At 36.4% G+C, this 20,078-nt stretch overlaps 1 protein-coding gene across 1 annotated transcript in view; it reads right to left on the bottom strand.

Annotated features, from left to right (window-relative positions):
* The window catches only part of LOC149308577 (calcineurin-binding protein cabin-1-like), a 32,569-nt gene extending 12,491 nt beyond the window's left edge, over positions 1 to 20,078 (bottom strand). The window contains exons 1-28 of the mRNA XM_089537121.1: positions 19,982 to 20,078; positions 19,797 to 19,871; positions 17,642 to 17,919; positions 15,745 to 15,846; positions 14,351 to 14,464; positions 14,126 to 14,263; positions 13,866 to 14,046; positions 13,158 to 13,287; positions 12,897 to 13,046; positions 12,191 to 12,480; positions 11,955 to 12,117; positions 11,725 to 11,864; positions 11,427 to 11,644; positions 10,317 to 10,395; positions 9,507 to 9,688; positions 9,277 to 9,426; positions 8,988 to 9,182; positions 7,335 to 7,574; positions 7,045 to 7,240; positions 6,838 to 6,959; positions 6,521 to 6,682; positions 5,809 to 6,015; positions 5,578 to 5,723; positions 5,242 to 5,503; positions 3,511 to 3,771; positions 3,282 to 3,436; positions 2,151 to 2,371; positions 233 to 442 (exon numbers count right to left, since the gene is read on the bottom strand). Coding sequence (XP_089393247.1) covers positions 233 to 442; positions 2,151 to 2,371; positions 3,282 to 3,436; positions 3,511 to 3,771; positions 5,242 to 5,503; positions 5,578 to 5,723; positions 5,809 to 6,015; positions 6,521 to 6,682; positions 6,838 to 6,959; positions 7,045 to 7,240; positions 7,335 to 7,574; positions 8,988 to 9,182; positions 9,277 to 9,426; positions 9,507 to 9,688; positions 10,317 to 10,395; positions 11,427 to 11,644; positions 11,725 to 11,864; positions 11,955 to 12,117; positions 12,191 to 12,480; positions 12,897 to 13,046; positions 13,158 to 13,287; positions 13,866 to 14,046; positions 14,126 to 14,263; positions 14,351 to 14,464; positions 15,745 to 15,846; positions 17,642 to 17,919; positions 19,797 to 19,871; positions 19,982 to 20,078 — 4,864 coding nt within the window. The remainder of the gene's footprint in view (positions 1 to 232; positions 443 to 2,150; positions 2,372 to 3,281; positions 3,437 to 3,510; positions 3,772 to 5,241; positions 5,504 to 5,577; positions 5,724 to 5,808; positions 6,016 to 6,520; positions 6,683 to 6,837; positions 6,960 to 7,044; positions 7,241 to 7,334; positions 7,575 to 8,987; positions 9,183 to 9,276; positions 9,427 to 9,506; positions 9,689 to 10,316; positions 10,396 to 11,426; positions 11,645 to 11,724; positions 11,865 to 11,954; positions 12,118 to 12,190; positions 12,481 to 12,896; positions 13,047 to 13,157; positions 13,288 to 13,865; positions 14,047 to 14,125; positions 14,264 to 14,350; positions 14,465 to 15,744; positions 15,847 to 17,641; positions 17,920 to 19,796; positions 19,872 to 19,981) is intronic.

Here is a 20,078-nt window from a genome sequence, read left to right as displayed (position 1 = left end):
CATAAATATATGTAATAATAAAATGTAAAGAATGTATAATAATAAATATAACTAATAATAAATAAAATATAAATTTAAATAATATGTTTAAATATAAATAATAATAAATATAAATATAATTATAAATATGCTTTCCTAATCCAACAGAAAAGGACAGTATGTTTCTAAATCTTCCATTTCAGGAAAAACGTGCCACGGCGAACGCAAAGAAGCCTTTTAGCGCCGGACTCACCCTTTTCGTCCGCGTTTCCCGCAGTGGCATCCCTCACAGGGTTGGCGTTTGTGGCCTCCGAGGAGGAAGAACCGGAGGCGGCCAGGAAGGGCTTCCTGTCAGGGAAAGTCTTCTTGGCACCATCTTGGGAGCTGGCGGCCATTTCCGCAAATATGTCCTGCGTCGAGTTAGAGTCAGAGAGGACGGCGGTGGCGCTGTCCTGGCTCCGTTCTGCACAGAAAAGCGGGACGAAACAAAGATATCAATTATTGAATATCGAATATTGATTATCAATTTCCCCATCGGTGGAAATAAATCCGCGTTCGCAAAGCGTTTCCGAAAGCGAAGAAGCAGGCGTTATAATAATCATTATAATAATATTTATTTATTTATTTATTTATTTATCAGAGCAGCTTACGATTTGTTAATTATTTTATTATTATTACTAAATATATTTTTATTTAATTATTACAATTTTTAATTTAATTGTAAGAAATACAAATATAAATATAAATACTAATAAAAATATTTAATTGTAATAATTACAATGATTACAATAAATATATTTTTATTTAATTATGATATTTTAATTATTTTATTTTAGTAATTATTTAATTGAAATACATTGTAATAATGTATATAAAAATAAATATAACTATAAATAATAATAAAATATATTTAATTGCGGCATTACAATTAGTACAATTTTTCTTTAATTATTATAATTATTTAATTATTGTAATAGTTATTTATTGTAATAATTATTTAATTGTAATAATCTTGATATATAATATAATATAATATAATATAAATATGAATAACAATAAAATATATTTAATTGTAATAATTACAATTATTACAATATATTTTATTTAATTATTACAATCATTTAATTATTTAATTGTAGTAATTATTTAATTGTAAGAAATTGTAATAATATTAATATTAATATAATATATAAATAAGGATAAAATATATTTTATTTTAATAATTACAATTATTTAATTGTAGTAATTATTTAATTGTAATAAATTGTAATAATCTTAATATAAAAATAAATATAATATAAACATTTAAATCATTGCAGGGAAAATTAGGGGAGACGCGCCGAGCAAGCAAGCCAAGCCGTGTTTAAGTAATAAATTAATCAATTAATTTAAAAAAATTAGGCTGTATTTAAAAGCAAATTTTTGGGAAACGAAGTGGAATTACGCCAAAATCGCAGATCGGTTCTGTCTCTATCGATCTCTTAATTACGAATAAATCACCTTGTTAAAATTAAATTAAATATTAAATTAAATTTTAAAAAATTAAATTAAAATTAAAATAATTTTTAAATAAAATTTAAATTAAATATTAAATATATTAAATAAATTAAATATTACTTAAAAATAATAAATACAACAAATTAATAATAACTAAATTAGGGAAAGAAAAGGCTGAATTGGAAGAAGAGGAGAGAAAATGGAGGAAGGGAAGGAGAGGGAAAAGGAGGAAATCACACGGCGCAGTTACGTCCTACGAAGATGATGCTTAACGTCGCCGTTGCTGCTGCCAAATCCATCCGTTTAATTAATTAATGAAGGAAGGGAGGCAAGCAGGGACGAAGGAATGAAAGGAAGGAAGGGAGGAAGGGATGAAAGGAAGGAAGGGAGGGAGGGATGAAGGGATGAAAGGAAGGAAGGAAGGAAGGAAGAGAGGGATGAAGGGATGAAAGGAAGGAGGGAGGGACGAAGGGAAGTATTCCCCTGGCGAAATAATCTAGGCGCATTTGGTGGCAGCCATGGCGGTGCATTTCCGTGAGGCATGAGGTGTGCCCAATCTCCCTTGCGTCCCTTGCGTTCCACCCGCGGAAGCAGCCAGCGTGGCCCCCCGCTTTGCCCCCACGATCCAAGATAGCGCCCGTTTGGTCCGGCGCAGTTGAGAACAGGGACTGTACCGTCCGTCGCGGGCGGCAGTGGCGGCGGCACGCGACTTTTTTTACGTTTGACGTAATCGTGGTCAAGCGGAGTGGCTGCGTAAGGAGGGGAAGTCAGACCTGGGCCGAAGGAGGAGGAGGAGGAGGGGAAGGGCGGCGCGGTCCCAGCGATTGGCGCAGACGCCGACACCGCCGTTCCCGCCGAGGAGCGCGAGTCGTCGTCCGCCAGGCACAGCTTCTCCCTGCAGGGAAATCAATACATCCATCAATCAAGTCGATCAATAATTGATACATCGATTGGGAGTTCCTGCATGGCAGGAAAGAGTAAAGGAAACGAGTGGAAGGAAAGAAAGAAGGAAGGAAGGAGAGAAGGAGTAAAAGTAGGAGGGAAGGATAATGGGAGGGAGGAGAGGAGAAGGTACAAAGGGAAGGATGAAAGAGGAAGGAGAGAAAGAAGGAAGGATGGAGAGAGGAAATGAGAATGAATGGAAAGGAAGGGAAGGAAAGAAAGATGGAGGGAGGGAGGGAGGAAAGAAAGAAGGAAACAAGGAAGGAAGGAAGGAAGGAAGGAAGGAAGGAAAGACAGAGGGAGGAAGATGAGCGGGGGAAGGAAAAATAGAGGGATGAAAGAAGGAAGGAAACGAAGGAAGAAAGCTAAGGAAAAAGGGAGGAAAGGAGGAAGGAAGGAAGGAAGGAGAGAAGGAAGGAAGGAAGGATGGACAGAGGAAGAGGAAATGAGAAAAAATGGAAGGGAAGGGACGAAAGAAAGATGGAGGGAGGAAAGAAAGAAGGAAACAAAGAAGGAAGGATGGACAGAGGGAGGAAAAGGAAATGAGAGTGAATGGAAGGTAAGGGGAAAGTAAAATAAAGGAAGGAAAGTAAAAATTGAGGGATGAAAGAAGGAAAGAAACAAGGAAAGAAGGAAGGAAGGGCAGAGGGAGGAAGAGAAGAAGGAAGGAAAGAAGGAAGGAGAGAATGCAGGAATAAAGGGAGAAAGGAAAGGAAGGAGTGAATAAAAAAGGGAGGAAGAAAGGAAACCTGAAAGGGAGAAGAGAGGGAGCAAAGGCAGGAACGAAAGAGCAAAAGAAGGGAGGGAGGGAGGAAAGGAAGAAAGATGGGAGTGGACGAAGGGGGGGGTCAAGGGTCCCTCACTTGTCGGCCATTTTGGGGGTGCTCTTCTCCTCTCCACGGGCGAAGGGCCCCTCTGCTGCCTCCTTCATGAACGCCACCAGCATCTCAGCCTCCGCCTCTGAAGGGTCGCCGCTCCCCACCAGCTTCAAGATGGAGGCGTGGAGACGGAAGTAGACCTGCGCGAAAACCAAGATGGTGGCCGAGCGTCGCAAAAAGGCACACGGCGTCTCCTCCCGGACCCCTCGTTTACCTCCAGGGCCTCCATGGCCAGTTCTGGAGGGTTGTGGTAGTGGATCTTCTTGGGGTAGCGGGCGGCCTCTTCGTGGAGGAAATGGCCGGCCTGCTTGTAGTGCGCCAGGAAGGACAGCGGCGCCTCACGACGCTTCTCTGCGATCTTCCCGAGCATGTAATGGATCAGCCACTCCTCCTCGTCGCCATCGCCTTCGCAGCGGGATGCCGACGAGAAGCACTGGCGCGCTGTCTCCAGCATGGCGTCGCGGCGCTCCTCCATCTGCGGCGTGGAGACAGAAAATCGCGGCGGTCGTCGTGAACGGATGGAATGAAAAAATGAAACGGCACCGAGGACTTAATTCATATTATTATATTATATAAAATAATATAATATTAAAATAATATTTTATAATGTTATAATGTTTTAATATTTATTTTATAATATTACATAATATAATATTACAATATAATATAAATTAATTTTAATATTATATTAATATATATTATATAAACATATTATTTCATTTATACTAATATGTATTATTATTATATTAAATGTTAAAATATTTTAATAATAATTGTTATATATATATTAATTTATAATAAAACTACATAATAATATACTAAATATTATACTATTTTTACATTATTAAATATTATAATTGTTACAATATTTAATATTACAAAATTAAATATAACATTAGTATACTATTACAATATTAAATAGGCAGTATAGATTAATAATAATAATAAATTTATATTATATTAATTTATATTAATACTATATAATATTATTATATTAAATAATATACAGTTATAATATTAAATATTAATTCATTAAATGTAATATTAATATTTATATGAAAACATTATAATAATACTACAATTATGCTATTATTACAATATGAAATATAATGTTATTATATTAGATATTAAATAACAAGGGCAAATAAAAATAATAATACTCATTATTATTATATTAATTTATATTAATTTAAAACAATATTTTATAATACTATTGTAATATTGAATATTATTATATTATTACAATATGAAATATAATATTATAATATTAAATGTCAAGTAGGGAATACAGATAAATAATAAAATACAAATTAATATAATATTTTAAAATTATATCAATTTATATTTTCTATTAATATCATTATATTGAATACAGTATTATTCAATATTATAATATTGTTACAATATTAATTATAACATCATTAGAACATTATTATAGTATTATATTATAGTATTAAATATTGAATAGGCAGTAAAGATAAATAATAATAATAATAAATATATTATTTTAATATATTCTATTTATTTTATTATATATTTATGCTGTTAAATAATATTAAATAATATTTTATATTAAATATAATAGTACTATATTAAATATATTACTATTAAAATATTAATACAATATTAAATATCATATTATTAAATAATAATAATAATTTATCTGTACTGCCTATTTAATATTTAATTTTATAATAATATTATATTTAATTTTGTAATAATATTGCAATTATATTTAATATTTTATTAATAATATTTAATAAAATTATATATATACACACACAAAAATGCATATATTTATTATTATTATTATTATTAAGTACTGCCTATTTTGTCTGATATTGCATTATGTTCTGTTCTAATATTGTATCCCAGCACTTTGTATTAACGAACGGTTTTTAGGACGCGCCGCACAGGACTTGAACTCAGCTCCGGCGCCACTGACCTGCTTGACCACCTCAGCGGGCAGTTCTCCTTTCCACTGCTTGAGCTGCCTTGAGGCAAAGGAGTGGAGCGCGTAGGACATGGTCCCGAACTCAATCCAGAGCGACAGGTTGGAGCTGTCGATCTCCAGTGCGCGACGGAAGCAGCTCAGCACCGGGTTTGAGTGCTTCCAAATCGGCCCGTCGCTCTTCAGCTCGTTGGAGTTGAGCTTGTCCTGGATGCGACTCGCCCGCGCCAATGCCATCCCAGCCCAGGAGTCGAACCTGAGGATGGAAAAGGGTGGTGCATCCGTAACGGTGCGAACGGCGCCCACACAAACGGGCCCCACTCCCAGTACCTGTTTGGGCAGACACAGATATCATGCATGTAGAACTTGATGGCCTTGGCTTGCTCCTTGTTCTTGAAATGGTAGTCTGCCAGGAGGTAGTACAGCTCCGTCACGACTGGCGGGGAGTCGTCGGCGCCATCGGGAAGTGCCGGAACCTGCTCAAAAAGTTTTATATATATATATATGTATGTATGTACTGATATAATTGGATTAATTAATATATTCCACCCGCGTCGAAACCTTGCTGAGGGTGCCTTCAATGTACGCGGAGAGCTCCTCCATGCGCAGCGAGGGCTTGTCCGTCCGCGGGACGATGGCGGCCATTTTCTTGAGGAGGTTGGCCAAGTCAGCTGAGACGGTGCTGGTCTTGTAGCTATCGAACTCCGGGAGGGTCTTGGGTTTGAAATACTCGAACATGAAGAGGGCGTCTAACCACGCCAGATCCACCTGCGGACGGGAGGAAGAGGAGTAGGGAAAATGGCGGCAGCGGCGGCACCAAAATGCGTCAACGCCCAACTTTACGCCATTGGAATCACTAGGCCTTTCAATGCAACTTTTAAAGTTGACCATAGAGTTGCCCTGGAGGAGCTACAAAGGCCTAATAAGAGTGTCCTCTCTAGTTATCTCTAGGCCTTTCAGTGCCACTTTTAGTTAAGGTTGACCATAGAGTTGCACTGGAGGAGCTACAAAGGCCAAGTAGAGTATCCTCTCTAGGAATCTCCAGGACTTTCATTGCCACTTTTAGTTAAGGTTGACCATAGAGTTGCCCTGGAGGAGCTACAAAGGCCTAGTAGTGTCCTCTCTAGGAAAGCGCTATGAAATGGCACGTAATGCAGGAAAAGGACATTATGGCCGCCCATCATTACAGGGGCAACGGGGGTCTCCTGGTTTTGGGCGGGAGGGGGGTTAGCGGTGCCCAATAGCCCCCAAATGGCGTCCGCGCGTGCGTTACCTGTTGCGTGGAGTGTTCCTCCAAATACCGCGCCTTGCTCTTCTTGCTGGGATATCCGTAAAGGCAGTAGAAGCACTGCTCCAGCGCCGTCTCAAGCTCCTCTTTGTACGGATGCGTATCCTCTGAAGTTGACGCCGCCAGCTCCTTCTGCAAAACGCGGACCTGCATCAAACGGACAGACGGTCGGGTCAAACCGAGACAGCGTCTAACCCTAAACGCAACCGTGACCATGCCGTTTCGGCGGACCGTAAAATCGGGCGCGTCTAAGTCTCACCCTAACCCTAACCGCGCCGTTTTCAAAGACGGCGCCAACTCACGTAGAACTTGAGGAGGGCGCCGTCGGAGTTGCAGCACCAGGACCGCCGCCCGAGGTATTCGTGCGCCGTGTTGAGCAACATCAGGGACGGCGGCAGCAACGGCGAGTCAGGCGACCGCGCACCTGTTACGGAAAAAACCCGGCGAAATTGCGGGTTAGCGTATTTTTTACGTATCGTCTTTGCGAAAATGAACTGTCGTCACCGCACCTTCCTCGCTGGGGTTCGGCGGCCCCGGTTGCAGTGGCGGGTGGTCACCGTCGTCTTCCGGCGGCACACGTCTGGGCGACTGTGTGGCGGCTTGTTCCTCGCGGTGGATGACGCGGTGGAGGATGATCCATGGCAGGACGGAGGAGACGAAGGGCTCCTTGCTCTCTTCAGGGACGGCCATGCTGCAGTCGATGATCTGGAGGATCAAAATCGATCGATCGGTTTGAGTTGATCGATAATCAATAACGTTATTGATTTACGGTATTGATTTCGTGACGTCTGGGACGCACCTGGATGAGGTTGTTGGTCAGCCGCACGAGGCTGGGAAGAACGGCCGGATCGTCCAGGCCGCCGCTGTTGTCCACGGAGAGGGACGCGTTGATGCCGTGCAGGAGCTGCGTCACGGTGGCGACCCACTCCTCCTTGGCGGACGCCTCGCTGACATTGACCATTTGATGGACGGCTTCGTTCAGCGCGACCTCCGAACACTCGAGGCAGCGGCGGAAGTCCTTCAGCTTAAGGAGGGAGTCCTGCGTGGAAACGGTGGCGGCGAGGAGAACGTTTAAAAATGGGAAAGCACGAGGATGACGTGAAATCAGGATTCAGTTAGAGATTTGATTTAATTCAATGCGGCAAATAAGCAGCGTGATGATTCCCACACGCCATAGCCAAGATGACGGCACTTTTCGCGGTTTGGAACCGTATATGGCTTTTCTAGGTCTAATTGAATTAAATTTGTTGGTTTGTAATAAACTTGTATGATTTGTTTATTGAATTGTAAATTAAATAAACAAATTTTAATATAAGCATAAATTACAAATATAATTAACGAGGATATATAATTTATTTAATTACAAATAAATAATATAATATGATCATAAATGATAAATGTAATAAAATGCACATAATGTATTAATTATCAATTAAACGAATAAAAAAATATTATAAATATAAATATAAATATAATTTATAAATATGTATGATTTATTGAATTATAAATAAATGATTTGTAATATAAATATAAATTAATGAACCCATGTAATGTATCTGTTTAATTATAAATGAATTAAATGTTATAAATAAAATAAATATATGTAATTTATTTTATTTTAAATAAAAAATAATATATTTTTATATTATAAATATTGAATATATTTATAGAATCAATTAAATAAATTATATGTATTATTAATCATATTAGAATTTGTTTAATTTATAATCAAATATATAAATTATATAAGCTTATTAATTATAAATTAAATAAATTCTATGAATTATTAATAATATGCATATAATTTATTTAATTATAATTTAACAAATATAAAATATAATTAATAAATGTATAATTTATTTCATTATAAAAGAAATATATAATCATAAATTATAAATAAAATTAATAAATGCGTATAATTTATGTATTTAATTATAGCTTAAAATAATATATTTAATTAAGCTATAATTAAATACATAATTAATTAAATTATCCATGTTTATTAATTACATTCCACATAATATATTTATTAAATTTATAATTAAATTCATAAATTATACATCTTTATTACTTATAATTATAAATCTAATTAATAAATGCATATAATTTATGTATTTAATTATAGCTTACATAAATATATTATTATATAAATTATAAATGTAATTAATAAACATGTATAACTTTTTTATTTAATTATAAATTTAATAAATATATTATGTGGAAATTAATAAACAAGGATAATTTATATATTTAATTATATTATAATTAATAAAGTCATATAATTTATTTCATTGCTTATAATTTAAATAACTAAATAGTAACATAATTATAAGAAACATATTTAATAAAAAGATATAATAATATTTATTGTTTTGAAACATCACGGAAATGTCGAGCCCAATATGGACTCCTCCGGACGCAATTCCAGCCGCTAGAAAACCACATCACGCACCTGGAGCAGGAGGAGCTGTGCCGGCCGCTCAGGGATGGAGAGGACAAAGTCGAGGTGCTTGGCACGTCCGTATCCGCCAAAGGAGAGTGTCGGGCGCAGTAGCGCCACGACCGCGTGGAAGTCGCCACCTTCGTAGAGGCGCTGGATTTCCTCCAACGACTGGCAGCGTTCCAGGGACTTCAGGTTCTTGTCGATCTGCGCAAAACAAAATTGGCGGCCATTTTGAGGGAGTCCTAGACCTCAGGCGAATAGCGCGCCGCATCAGTGGCGCAACCTGGCGCAACCGTACCTCTTCCAGCGAAATCACGGAATCAACATGGAGGTTAGGCAGCGTAATCGCGACAGTCCCTGCGCCGCCGGATGTGGTTTGCTGCGCGGCTGCGCTCTGGAGCATTTCAGTACAAACGTCATAATTTTCCAGAGCCTGGTCCGTGTCGCCCTAAAATGAGAAGACGCAACCCATTGAACTCGGACCGCCTGTGCAGACGCGGGGGCCATTTTGTTTGTTGGGAGACGTACCTGGAGGGCAAAGAACCGTGCCTTCAGCCAGTAAACGCGGGCGACGAACGTCAGCCATGCTTCTTCGAAAAGGTCGCGTTGGGAGGAAGCGAAGGAGAGCTGGAGGAGGTCCCCCAAAAAGTGTGTCCCGGGGAAGTCGGGGCCGAAGCGGCCGTTGGCGGCGACGCCACGCGGAGAGACTGCTGCAGCAGCGTGTCGGAGGGAACGTCAGTGCAAAATGATTTGAAATTTAATTAAATTGAAAAAAATGTTAAAATTAATTTTTTTAAAAAATTAAATACAATTTAATCCATTAATTAAATCCAAAATTTAATTAAATTTTTCTTGCAAAAAAATTGAATATTTTTAAAGTTAAAAATTAATTTTAAAACACAAATATGATAAAAATGCAATGCTATTTGATTTTTTCAAAAATTAAATTTTTTAAATTTAAATTTTGTTTGTAACATGGAACATTGATGCAAAACGATTTGAATTTTTTTTAATTTAAAAAATTTGAATTAAAATTTTAAATTTTAAAAAATTAAATGCAATTTAAAAAAATTAACAAAAATTTTTAAATTATATTTTTCTTCCAATAGGGAAAATCGATGCAAACATTTTGATTTTTTTAAAAATTATAAAAATTTAAATTTTAAATTTTAAAAAAATTAAAGGCAATTTTAATTTTTTTAAAAAATTGAATTTGATTTTTTTAAATTACAAAATTATATTTTAAAATTAATTGATAAAAATTAAACACAATTTTTTTAAAAAAATTAACATTAATTATTAATTATTTTGTCCATGTTGGTCGTTCTGTCCACTCACCCATGGAGGGCTTCCCTTTGGTCAGCAGCCACTGGTCAAGCTGGAGCTCCATGCAAGTCAGGCTCATCACCATCATGTCCTGAATTCGGATCAATAATAATAATGTCTATTATAATAATATTATAAATACAAAATATAATAATAATAATATATATTAAAATTATATAATGTTAACATTATTAGTAATATAATTAATGATAAAAGTAATTAATACATAAGAAATAAATATAACAAAAATAAATACAAAATAATATATATAAATTATAATATATATATATTACTATATAACAAAATTATATAATACTTTATAATAATAGTAATAAAAATAATATTTTAGTAATATTAATTATTAAAAATAAATATATGAATATTAGAAATAATATTGTTAATGATATATTTAATATAATAAATATATTATACAATAAAATTTAAAGTAATAAATAATATTACTATGTGTTAAAAATGTAATATTATAAAATAATAATAATAATAAAATAATAAAACTAATAATCTAATAATAATTCATATAATATCATATTTTCATAAAATTTATAATAAAAATATATAATATTCTATAATAAAAACTATATAATATTAATGGCATTCAATATAATAAATATTAATGTTAATAATTAACAAATGTTAAATAAAAATAACAAAAATATAAATGAATATAATAATAAATAATATAATAATAATTACAATATATAGTAATAAATAAATATAGCAATTATTTATAGCCTCAGCCTAATTATTAAATAATAATAAATAAAATAATGATTAAATGACAAACAATAATTGTTTTATTAAATAACATTAAAAAAGAAATAAATTAAATTATACATTAAAAAACCAAATTAAAAATAATTTTAATTTAATTTTTATTTTAATTTTAAATCGCAAATAAGACCCATAATAATTTTTTTTATTAAATTACATTTAAAAAATTAAAATTTAATTTGAATTAAATAATAAATCAGAAAATAAATTATAAACAATTTTAATGTTTTTTTTAATTTTAAAAATGAAAAAAAAATAATTTTTAAAATTTAATTTAATAAATTTTCTGTCTTTGAAGTCTGCCATTTTGAGAGGGACTATTTGTCTCACCCGGATGTGTTCGTTTCGACAGTCCCTGAGGAGCGGGTTCGGGAGGCTGCTGCTGTGCTTGCGCCAACTGTGGTAAACGCGCAGGACCACCTCCGCCAGCCCCAGCGGCCATTTTGCGAGGGACCTCTGGCTGACGCACTTCAGGTAACGCATCATCAGCTCCAGGATCCCTCCGTTGGTCAGGTTCGCCATGAGGAACTTGTGGACGTCATGCTTCTCTGCGGACATGAGAAAGACGTCGCACGGTTGCGCAGAAACGGAAAACGGAACCGACGCACAGGATTCGCAGCCATCTTACCGGACTCTATGGACGCGGTCGAGTCGAAGGTGGCAGCGGTAGCACCGACGGGGTTGAAGCTCTCCTCCTTGGCCTCTGAATGGACCTCGTAGTTTCCAAAAACGCCGTCCGTGTCGTCCTCCGCGTCGAACTTCCTCAGGCTGCGCAGAAAACAAAATGGAAGTTAACACTTTATACGAAACCATCCCCCACGACAGAGCGGTCATTTGTCTGGCGGATGACCCCCGCACCGTGAAGGCAAGAACTTGACCAGCAGCTCCTGGAAGTCCACTTTCTCCTCCTTCTTGCTCTTTGTGTTTCGCACTCGCGCCGAGCGCCGCTTCGCAGTTTCGCCGCTCTCCTCGGCGATCCGCTTGCGCTTGACCGCCTTCTTCGACTTGTCTGAGGCGTCGCCTGGAACACAAAACAAGAGACGATGACCGATGGGGAAGGATGACCGCCATCGAACAGTCAGTCGGACACTCACCTGCGGCGCCAATTGCGTCCAAGAGTCTGGCGTTTGGGAAGGTAGGGGTCACCGGGGTGAAGGTCAAGACGGGTTCAGACACAGGGGTCACAGGGTCGCCGCCGCCGCCATTGACCGTATTGGTCTGGATGATGCTGACCGCGTCTGTGGAGGTGGTCACTGCGTCCGAGATCCGGTCCAAGTCCTGGTACTCCAAGAGGTCGACACGTTTTCCAAGGCTCGGCCGCGGCAGTTCGCAAGTGGTCATGTGACGGTAGGTGGCCAATAGGGTTTCTCCGACGCATTTCCAGCTGTTGGAGCGAAAAAATACAAATCAATAAATAATAAGGAATAAATACATTAAAAATAAATATTATAATAATGACTATAACAAAATTAATATAAATATATTAATACATAATAAAAATTATATATTACATACTATTAAATATTATATAATAATAACAGTAATATAAATAATATTGTCGTAATATTAATATAGTATTATAACGTCCGTTTTACGAATCTGACTCTCCTCGTCCTCTGTCCAAGTGAAAAGCTTTTCAAGCAGCATCAGCACTTGCCTTATATAAATAACCAATATTTACCATTTTATCCCATATTCTACTAAATGGATAAAAGGCTGAGGAATGGCGGTTCTCAGAGCAAAAAGCGAGCGCGGCGTTTACGCCAAAATCTCCAAAGGAGGAGGAAAAAAGAGACCTACGTGAAAATGGCGATTGGCTGGAACAGCTTCAGGTCCGGCTCAGTCTTGCGCGCCAACAGCGCCCGCCTCCTCTGGCGCAGCTCCAGCGCTTCCTCCAAGATGGCCGCTGCCTCGGATTGGTCCACAGTGACGTCGTGGACGGAGAAGTCGCTGAGAAAAAAACATAATGGCGCAGGAATACTGAAATCCGCGAAAGTCAAAGGCGCCAACGCGAGGGACGGAATATACGTTGGGTCCCGTGGTCGAGGCTGCGCAGCTCACCCTTTGAGGAACATACGGAGGGAGTCCCTTCGGAGGCAAGGCTGCTCCTCGAAGATCTTCTCCTTCAGGACTAGGCCTTTGGCGTAGCATCTGTCGCGCTCCAGGGCCTTGCAGATGAAGTACAGGCAGGCTGCGCAGAAAAGACGGATGCAGGGAAAGACGCCGTGAAAGGACGTGGGGAAAGACTAAAGGCGTTCCCAAAGACCCATAAGACAACCTAATACATGAATGGCTCAATTGATTAAGAATCTCCTTTCTACAAAGCCCTTTTAATGACGCATCTGACTCTCCTTGTCCTCTGTCTAATCGAGAAGGTTTTCTAGCAGCATCAGCATTGCTAGGGCTGGATTTAAATACTATTAAACATAACATATAAATATATAACTATTTATATGCTATATTTAATATTTAGTTCTTAATATAATCTATTAATAAATATATAAATATAAACAGTTTTTATATTTCTTTAGATATTCATATTAAAAATATATAAATATGTAAATATATTATATTTGATGTAATATTTAATAGTTAATATATATAAATAAATACATAAACATAAATAAATATTTATAATTATTAAAATATAGAAATGTATTAAATATAATATATAATATAAATAATTATACATTATATTTATTATAACATTTAATAATTAATATAATACATTAATTAATAGATAATTAGCTTATTTAATCCCTGTCCTACTTGTGTAGTCACTGAGGGCGTAGAGGACGGTGATGACGTTGTCCAGACAAGGCCAGTGGTCAGCGTTGCAGGTCAGCCCTTCCTCGAACGCGTGACGCGCCAATGGAAGCCGTGTTAGACGCAGCGCCGCCAGGCCTATTTTATACCACAGGTTGACGTCCGTTGCATCCAGCGTCACCGCCTGTGAAACGGAGACAGAAGAAGACCAATTAAAAGCCTGGAATGTCGCGCTGCGGCGGAAACGGCGAATGCGATCCAACCTGTAGGTAGAAGTGCATGGCGGTCTCCACGTCGTCCCTCTGCGCCGAGAGCTGCGCCAGGTTCTTGTAAGTGGAGTACTTGAGCATCAGCCCCGGGTGCCTCAGCCCCTCGCGGCCCTCGCCACACGACGGAAGCGCCTGTGTCAACGATAATGATAACGATCGTATTGGCAATCGTATTGATTAAGGGGGATTGATTACGCCCCTCCGGACGGAGCGACTGACCTCTCTGAGGAGCCGTGTGTCCAGCAACCGGTGGTAGGCTCCGGCCGACTCCTGGAAGCGGTCGTGCTTCTGGAGGTCCAGCGCCCGGTGGTACAAGGCAAAGGCCTCCGCCTCCTGCAAGAAGGAGAGACAAGGAGACGGGTTCGAATCCAGGGAGGAAGCAGAAGCCATAAAGGAAGATGAAGGGAAGGGAGGGAGGAAGGGATGGACGGAAGGAGGAAGGAAAGATGAAGGGAGAGAGGAATGAAAGAATGAAGGAAAGATGGGAGGGAGGGAGGAAGGAGGGAAAGGAGGAAGGGAGGATGAAGGGAGGAACGAATGGAAGGAAGGAAAGAAGGAAGGACTGACTGATTGATTAAGGGAGGGAGGAATGGAGGGATGAAGGAGAAGGAATAAGGGAAGGAGGAAGGAAGGATGAAGAAGGGAGGGAGGGAGGGAGGAGGGAAAGAAGGGAGGGATGAATGAATGAATGGAAGGAAGGAAGAATTGATTAAGAGAGGGAGGAATGGAGGGATGAAGAAAAGAAGGAAGGAATAAGGGAGGGAGGAAGGAAGGATAGAGAAGAGAGGGAGCAGGGGAAGAAGGGAGGAAGGATGAAGGGAGGGACGAATGAAAGGAAGGAAGGAAGAATTGATTAAGGGATGAAGAAAAGAAGGAAGGAAGGAAGGATTAAAGGAAGGAGGAAAGGATGGATGAAAGAAAGAAAGAAAGGAGGGATAGGGGAAGAGAGGGATGAAGGGAAGAAAATATGAATGGAGGAAGGAAGGCATAATATGAGGAAGGGAGGGAAAGAAGGAATGATTATGGGAGGGAGGAATGGAGGGATGAAGAAAAGAAGGAAGGGAGGAAGAAGGGAGGGAAGGAGGAAAGGGTGGATGGATGAAGGAAAGAAAAGCAGAAGGAAAGAAGGAAGGAAGGAAGAATTGATTAAGGGATGGAGGAATGAAGGAATGGAGGAATGAAGGAATAGAGGAAGGAAGGAAAGAAGGGAGGGAGGGATGAACAGAAGATGGAAGGAAGGTTGGATGAAGGGAGGAAAGAAGAAAACAAGGAAGGAAAGAAAGAAGGAAGACAGGATCAAGGGAGGGAGGAAAAATAGCTGAAGAGAAGAAGGATGAAGGAAAGAAGGAATGAAGGAAGGATTGCTTAAGGGAGGAAAGGGTGGATGTAGGGAAGAAGGGATCAATGGATGAAGGAAGGGAGGATTAATGGATGAAGCAGGGAACAAAAGGAGGAAGGGAGGGAAGGAAGGAAGGAAGAAGGGAGGAAGAAAGAAAAAAAGAGGGATGGAGGGAGGCCTTTTTCCTCTCTCCCCGCAGTCTTTCCTTCTTTCTTCCTAAAGCGTGGGTAATTAAGGCAATTAATGATTAATTAAGTGAATAACGAAGGTGGACCTGGGCCTCCTTGGTCTGGGTCTTGTGGCTCTTGAGGGTCCCTTCGGGGTCCTCCGCCTCGTCGTCCACTGCGCACCTTGCATTCAGCGCCGCGATACGGATCTATACAGAGATAACAATTAGCCATTCAGTTAATTAATTAATCAATTTATAGGGAGGCCTATAATTGGAAACAGGGCTTTTCTTTACCATTTTCGCAGGTTGGTCGGCGGCGCTTCAAGGCCCTGAGAAAGGAAGGAATTACATAGAGATATTAATTAACGTGAGGATGTTAATTAATTTGATTTTAACAAACTTAAGAGAGCCAGAGCCTTGGAAGACCAGGCGTTGGGTTTTTTATTTGTTTATTTATAAATAATATATAAATTTATAACATATTTTATTTTTTAATAATGTATAAATTTATATTTTATTTTAAAATAATACATAAATATATAATTTTTATTATATAAATTTATAATATATTTTATTTTTCAAGAATGTAAAAATTTATATATTTTATTTTTAAATAATACATATATTTATATTTTATTTTTTTATAATGTATAAATTTAAAACATATTTTATTTTTATTATAAATTTATATTTTATTTTTAAATAATGTACAAATTTATATTTTATTTTTATTACATAAATTAAAAATATTTTATTTTATAATATTTAAATTTATATTTTATTTTTAATGCTAATTAGCTTACTTGCTGTTCACCGCTATGATCTTTGGAATAGCGGTATATAAATAAAACAAATTATTATTATTATTATAATATTATTTTTAAATAATGCATAAATTATAAATTATAATAAAAATGAAATATAATTATATAAATTTAAAATTTGTTTTTATAATACATAAATCTATAATATATTTTTAATAATGTACAAATTTATATATTTTATTTTTAATTACTACATAAATTTATAATATATTTTGTTTTTAGATAATATATAAATTTGTAATATATATTTTATAATATATTTTTGTATTTTGATTTATTCACTGTGAAAAAAGGGGATATAAATAAATATATCAATAGTAATTAATATATATATATATATATATATATATATATAGGTTGTGTGTGTGTGTGTGTGTGTGTGCATATATATATATATAATCATTTTATATTATTATATTATTGTACATAAATGATATATATTATTATTTAAATATATAAATATATATAAATACTATATATATATTATTTAATTTATATATATAGTATCAATTATATATATTAATATATATTTAAATATATTATTAATATATTAATATAATATATATGACACACCAAACTATTTAATTATCTAATTATTATTTTTTTCATTATATATTTATTTATTTTACAATATATTATTTTATATTATTATTTAAAACATATTATAAAATAAAATATTTAATTATTATTTTATATTATTTAATGATATAAAATTTATTATAAAATAAAAAATTAAATATATAATGAAAATAAAATAATAATTAATTATTTAGTGAAAATAAAATAATAATCATTTAATGAAAATAAAATAATAATTATTATTTAAAGAAAATAAAATAATAGTTAATTATTTAATGAAAATAAAATAATAATTAATTAATTAATTGCGTATATAATTAATAATAATAATACTAATAATAATATGGACCTGAAAGCGAGACAGCCGCCATGACTGGCAAAATGGCAGCTAAGCCCTTTAATTAGAAACAGGTATTAATTAGCAGAGCATTGAATAATACTAATTAAGCACAAACCTCCATTTGCAGCCATTGCAACCAAGAAACAGCATCCATGGATTCTATGAACTTTTGGGGAGTTCATTTGTAAAGGAACAATAGCCATGCCTTGCACTGAAGCTGCCTTACCTGTCCCTTCTCTTCTTGCTGCTGGAGTCCTACCTGGCAGGGTTGTTGTGCGTTCCTTCTGCACCCCAAATGCAAGAACCTTTGCTGCAGCGGAGGGTCCCCGGGGAAGTAGGCGTGGCCACAGCGAGCTCCCGGGGAAGGAGGGAGGGGGGAATGGAACGGAGCGGAGCAAAGCCGGCTCCCATTGGCCCACAGCCGCCGACCAATGGGAGCACAGCACCGTTTTGCCCACAGAAGGGCGTCGGCGTCGGAAGGTCCCACTGAGGCAGCGGAGGGCTGTGTGCACTGGGCAGGCTTGATCGAACCATAGACTAATGAAAAATAGAGGAAACCATTCCGCCCGTTGCTAGCGGGACTGCTTTTCTCCTTCTCAATAGGAAGGCTCTTGTTTTGCAATAAATGGCTAATTAACTGGAGATGGGGGCTTTGTGTATTTTATATATTAATGTTTAAATAATGTATACATTAATACAATATATATTTAATTTAAATCATATTAATATTTTATATTTAAATTATATATATATATTTATATTATTTATTTATTTATATCCCGCTCATTTCCCAGGACTGGGACTCAGAGCGGCTTCACAGCAATTAAAAAAGAAACAAACAAACAAAAAGTACGATTAAAACATTTTAAAAATAAATGGATAAATGACAAAGATTAAACAGAATGATTAAACTAGTCCAGCATTCCTGCCTGTTCTTATAGTGATTCCTTAAATGCCTGTTTGAACAGGTAGGTCTTCACCTGCCGTCGGAAAGCCATCAAGGAGGGAGCCGTTCTGATCTCCCTGGGAGAACAGGGAGTCCCAGAGTCTAGGAAGGGCAGCCGCTGAGAAGGCCCTCTCTCCTGTCCCCACCAATCATGTTTGCGAAGGTGTTGGGATGGAGAGAAGGGCTTCTCCAGAGCATCTCAGAGTCCGGGCAGGTTCATACCAGGAGAAACGGTCTGCCAAATCATGTGGACCTGAGCCATGGAGGGCTTTGTAGGATATAACCAGTACCTTGAATTGTGCCCGGGAACGAACTGGCAGCCAATGAAGCTGTTTCAACAGGGGAGTTGTTTGGGCTCTGTAATCGGCGCCTGTTAACAGCAGCTCTTTGAACCAGTTGAATTTTCCAAACACTCTTCAAAGGCAGCCCCATGTAGAGCCCATTACAGTAGTCCAAACGGGATGTAACCAAGGCATGTACCACTGTGGCCAGATCTGGCTTCTCAAGGAACAGGCGCAGTTGGCGCACAAGTTTTAAATGTGCGAAAGCACTCCTGGTCACAGCAGAGACCTGGGCCTCCAGGTTCAAAGCTGAGTCCAAGATTACCCCCAAACTGCGAAGCTGTGTCTTCAGGGGAAGTGTGACCCCATCTAACACAGGCTGTTAAATTTAAATTTATATATTTAAACGATATATTTAAATAATATTAATATTTTATATTTGAATTATATATATATATATATATATATATATATATATATACTTGATATTTGAATCATATTTTATATTTGCATAATTATATATATATACAGTATATTTAAATAATACTAATATTTTATTAAATTATATATATAATATTTATATATTTATATATTTAAATTTAATATTTTATATTTAAATAATATATATATATATATAATATTTATATATTTACACTATATATTTAAATCACATTAATATTGTATATTTAAATAATATATATATAATATTTATATATTTACACTATATATTTGTATAATCATTTTATACTTAAATAATATATATATATATAAATATAAATATATTTATATATTAAAACTATATATTTAAACAATACTAATTTTATATTTAAATAATATATATATATATATATAATATTTATATATTTACACTATATATTTGAATAATATTATTTTATCTTTAAATAATGTACATATTCATATGTGTTTAAATAATATAAATACCTTATTTATAGATTTATATTATATTTTATATTTAAATTATATATATGTGTGTAAATATATGTGTGTGTGTGTGTGTGTGTGTGTGTGTGTGTGTGTGTATATATATATATATAATATGAATTGTAGGGGAAATCTTTCCTAACTAGATGTTTAGAGACAGACTCTAGTCCTCTCGTACCTTGAAATTGTCAGCTTGTCTGTCTATTAGTGTGTTTGAATGGAACCAGATGGTCATCTAGACTGACCCTGAGGGAAGGGAACCGGATGGTCATCCAGAGTGAGCCTGAGGGAAGGGAACCGGATGGTCATCCAGAGTGAGCCTGAGGGAAGGGAACCGGATGGTCATCCAGAGTGAGCCTGAGGGAAGGGAACCGGATGGTCATCTAGACTGACCCTGAGGGAAGGGAACCGGATGGTCATCTAGACTGACCCCTGAGGGGAGAGAAATGGATGATCGTCCGGCGGTTTGGCTTCAGTCCTTTCCCTAATTGTTTTTCTTCTTCGCTCTGGACAGCTTGACCATTCAT

The sequence above is a fragment of the Sceloporus occidentalis genome, unplaced genomic scaffold, assembly GCF_023333645.1.
Source record: "Sceloporus occidentalis isolate IW3139 unplaced genomic scaffold, rSceOcc1.0.p SCAF_8, whole genome shotgun sequence".
Classification (NCBI taxonomy): domain Eukaryota; kingdom Metazoa; phylum Chordata; class Lepidosauria; order Squamata; family Phrynosomatidae; genus Sceloporus; species Sceloporus occidentalis.
Note: the sequence above shows the minus strand (reverse complement) of the source record. Positions and strands in the feature narration are given on the sequence as shown.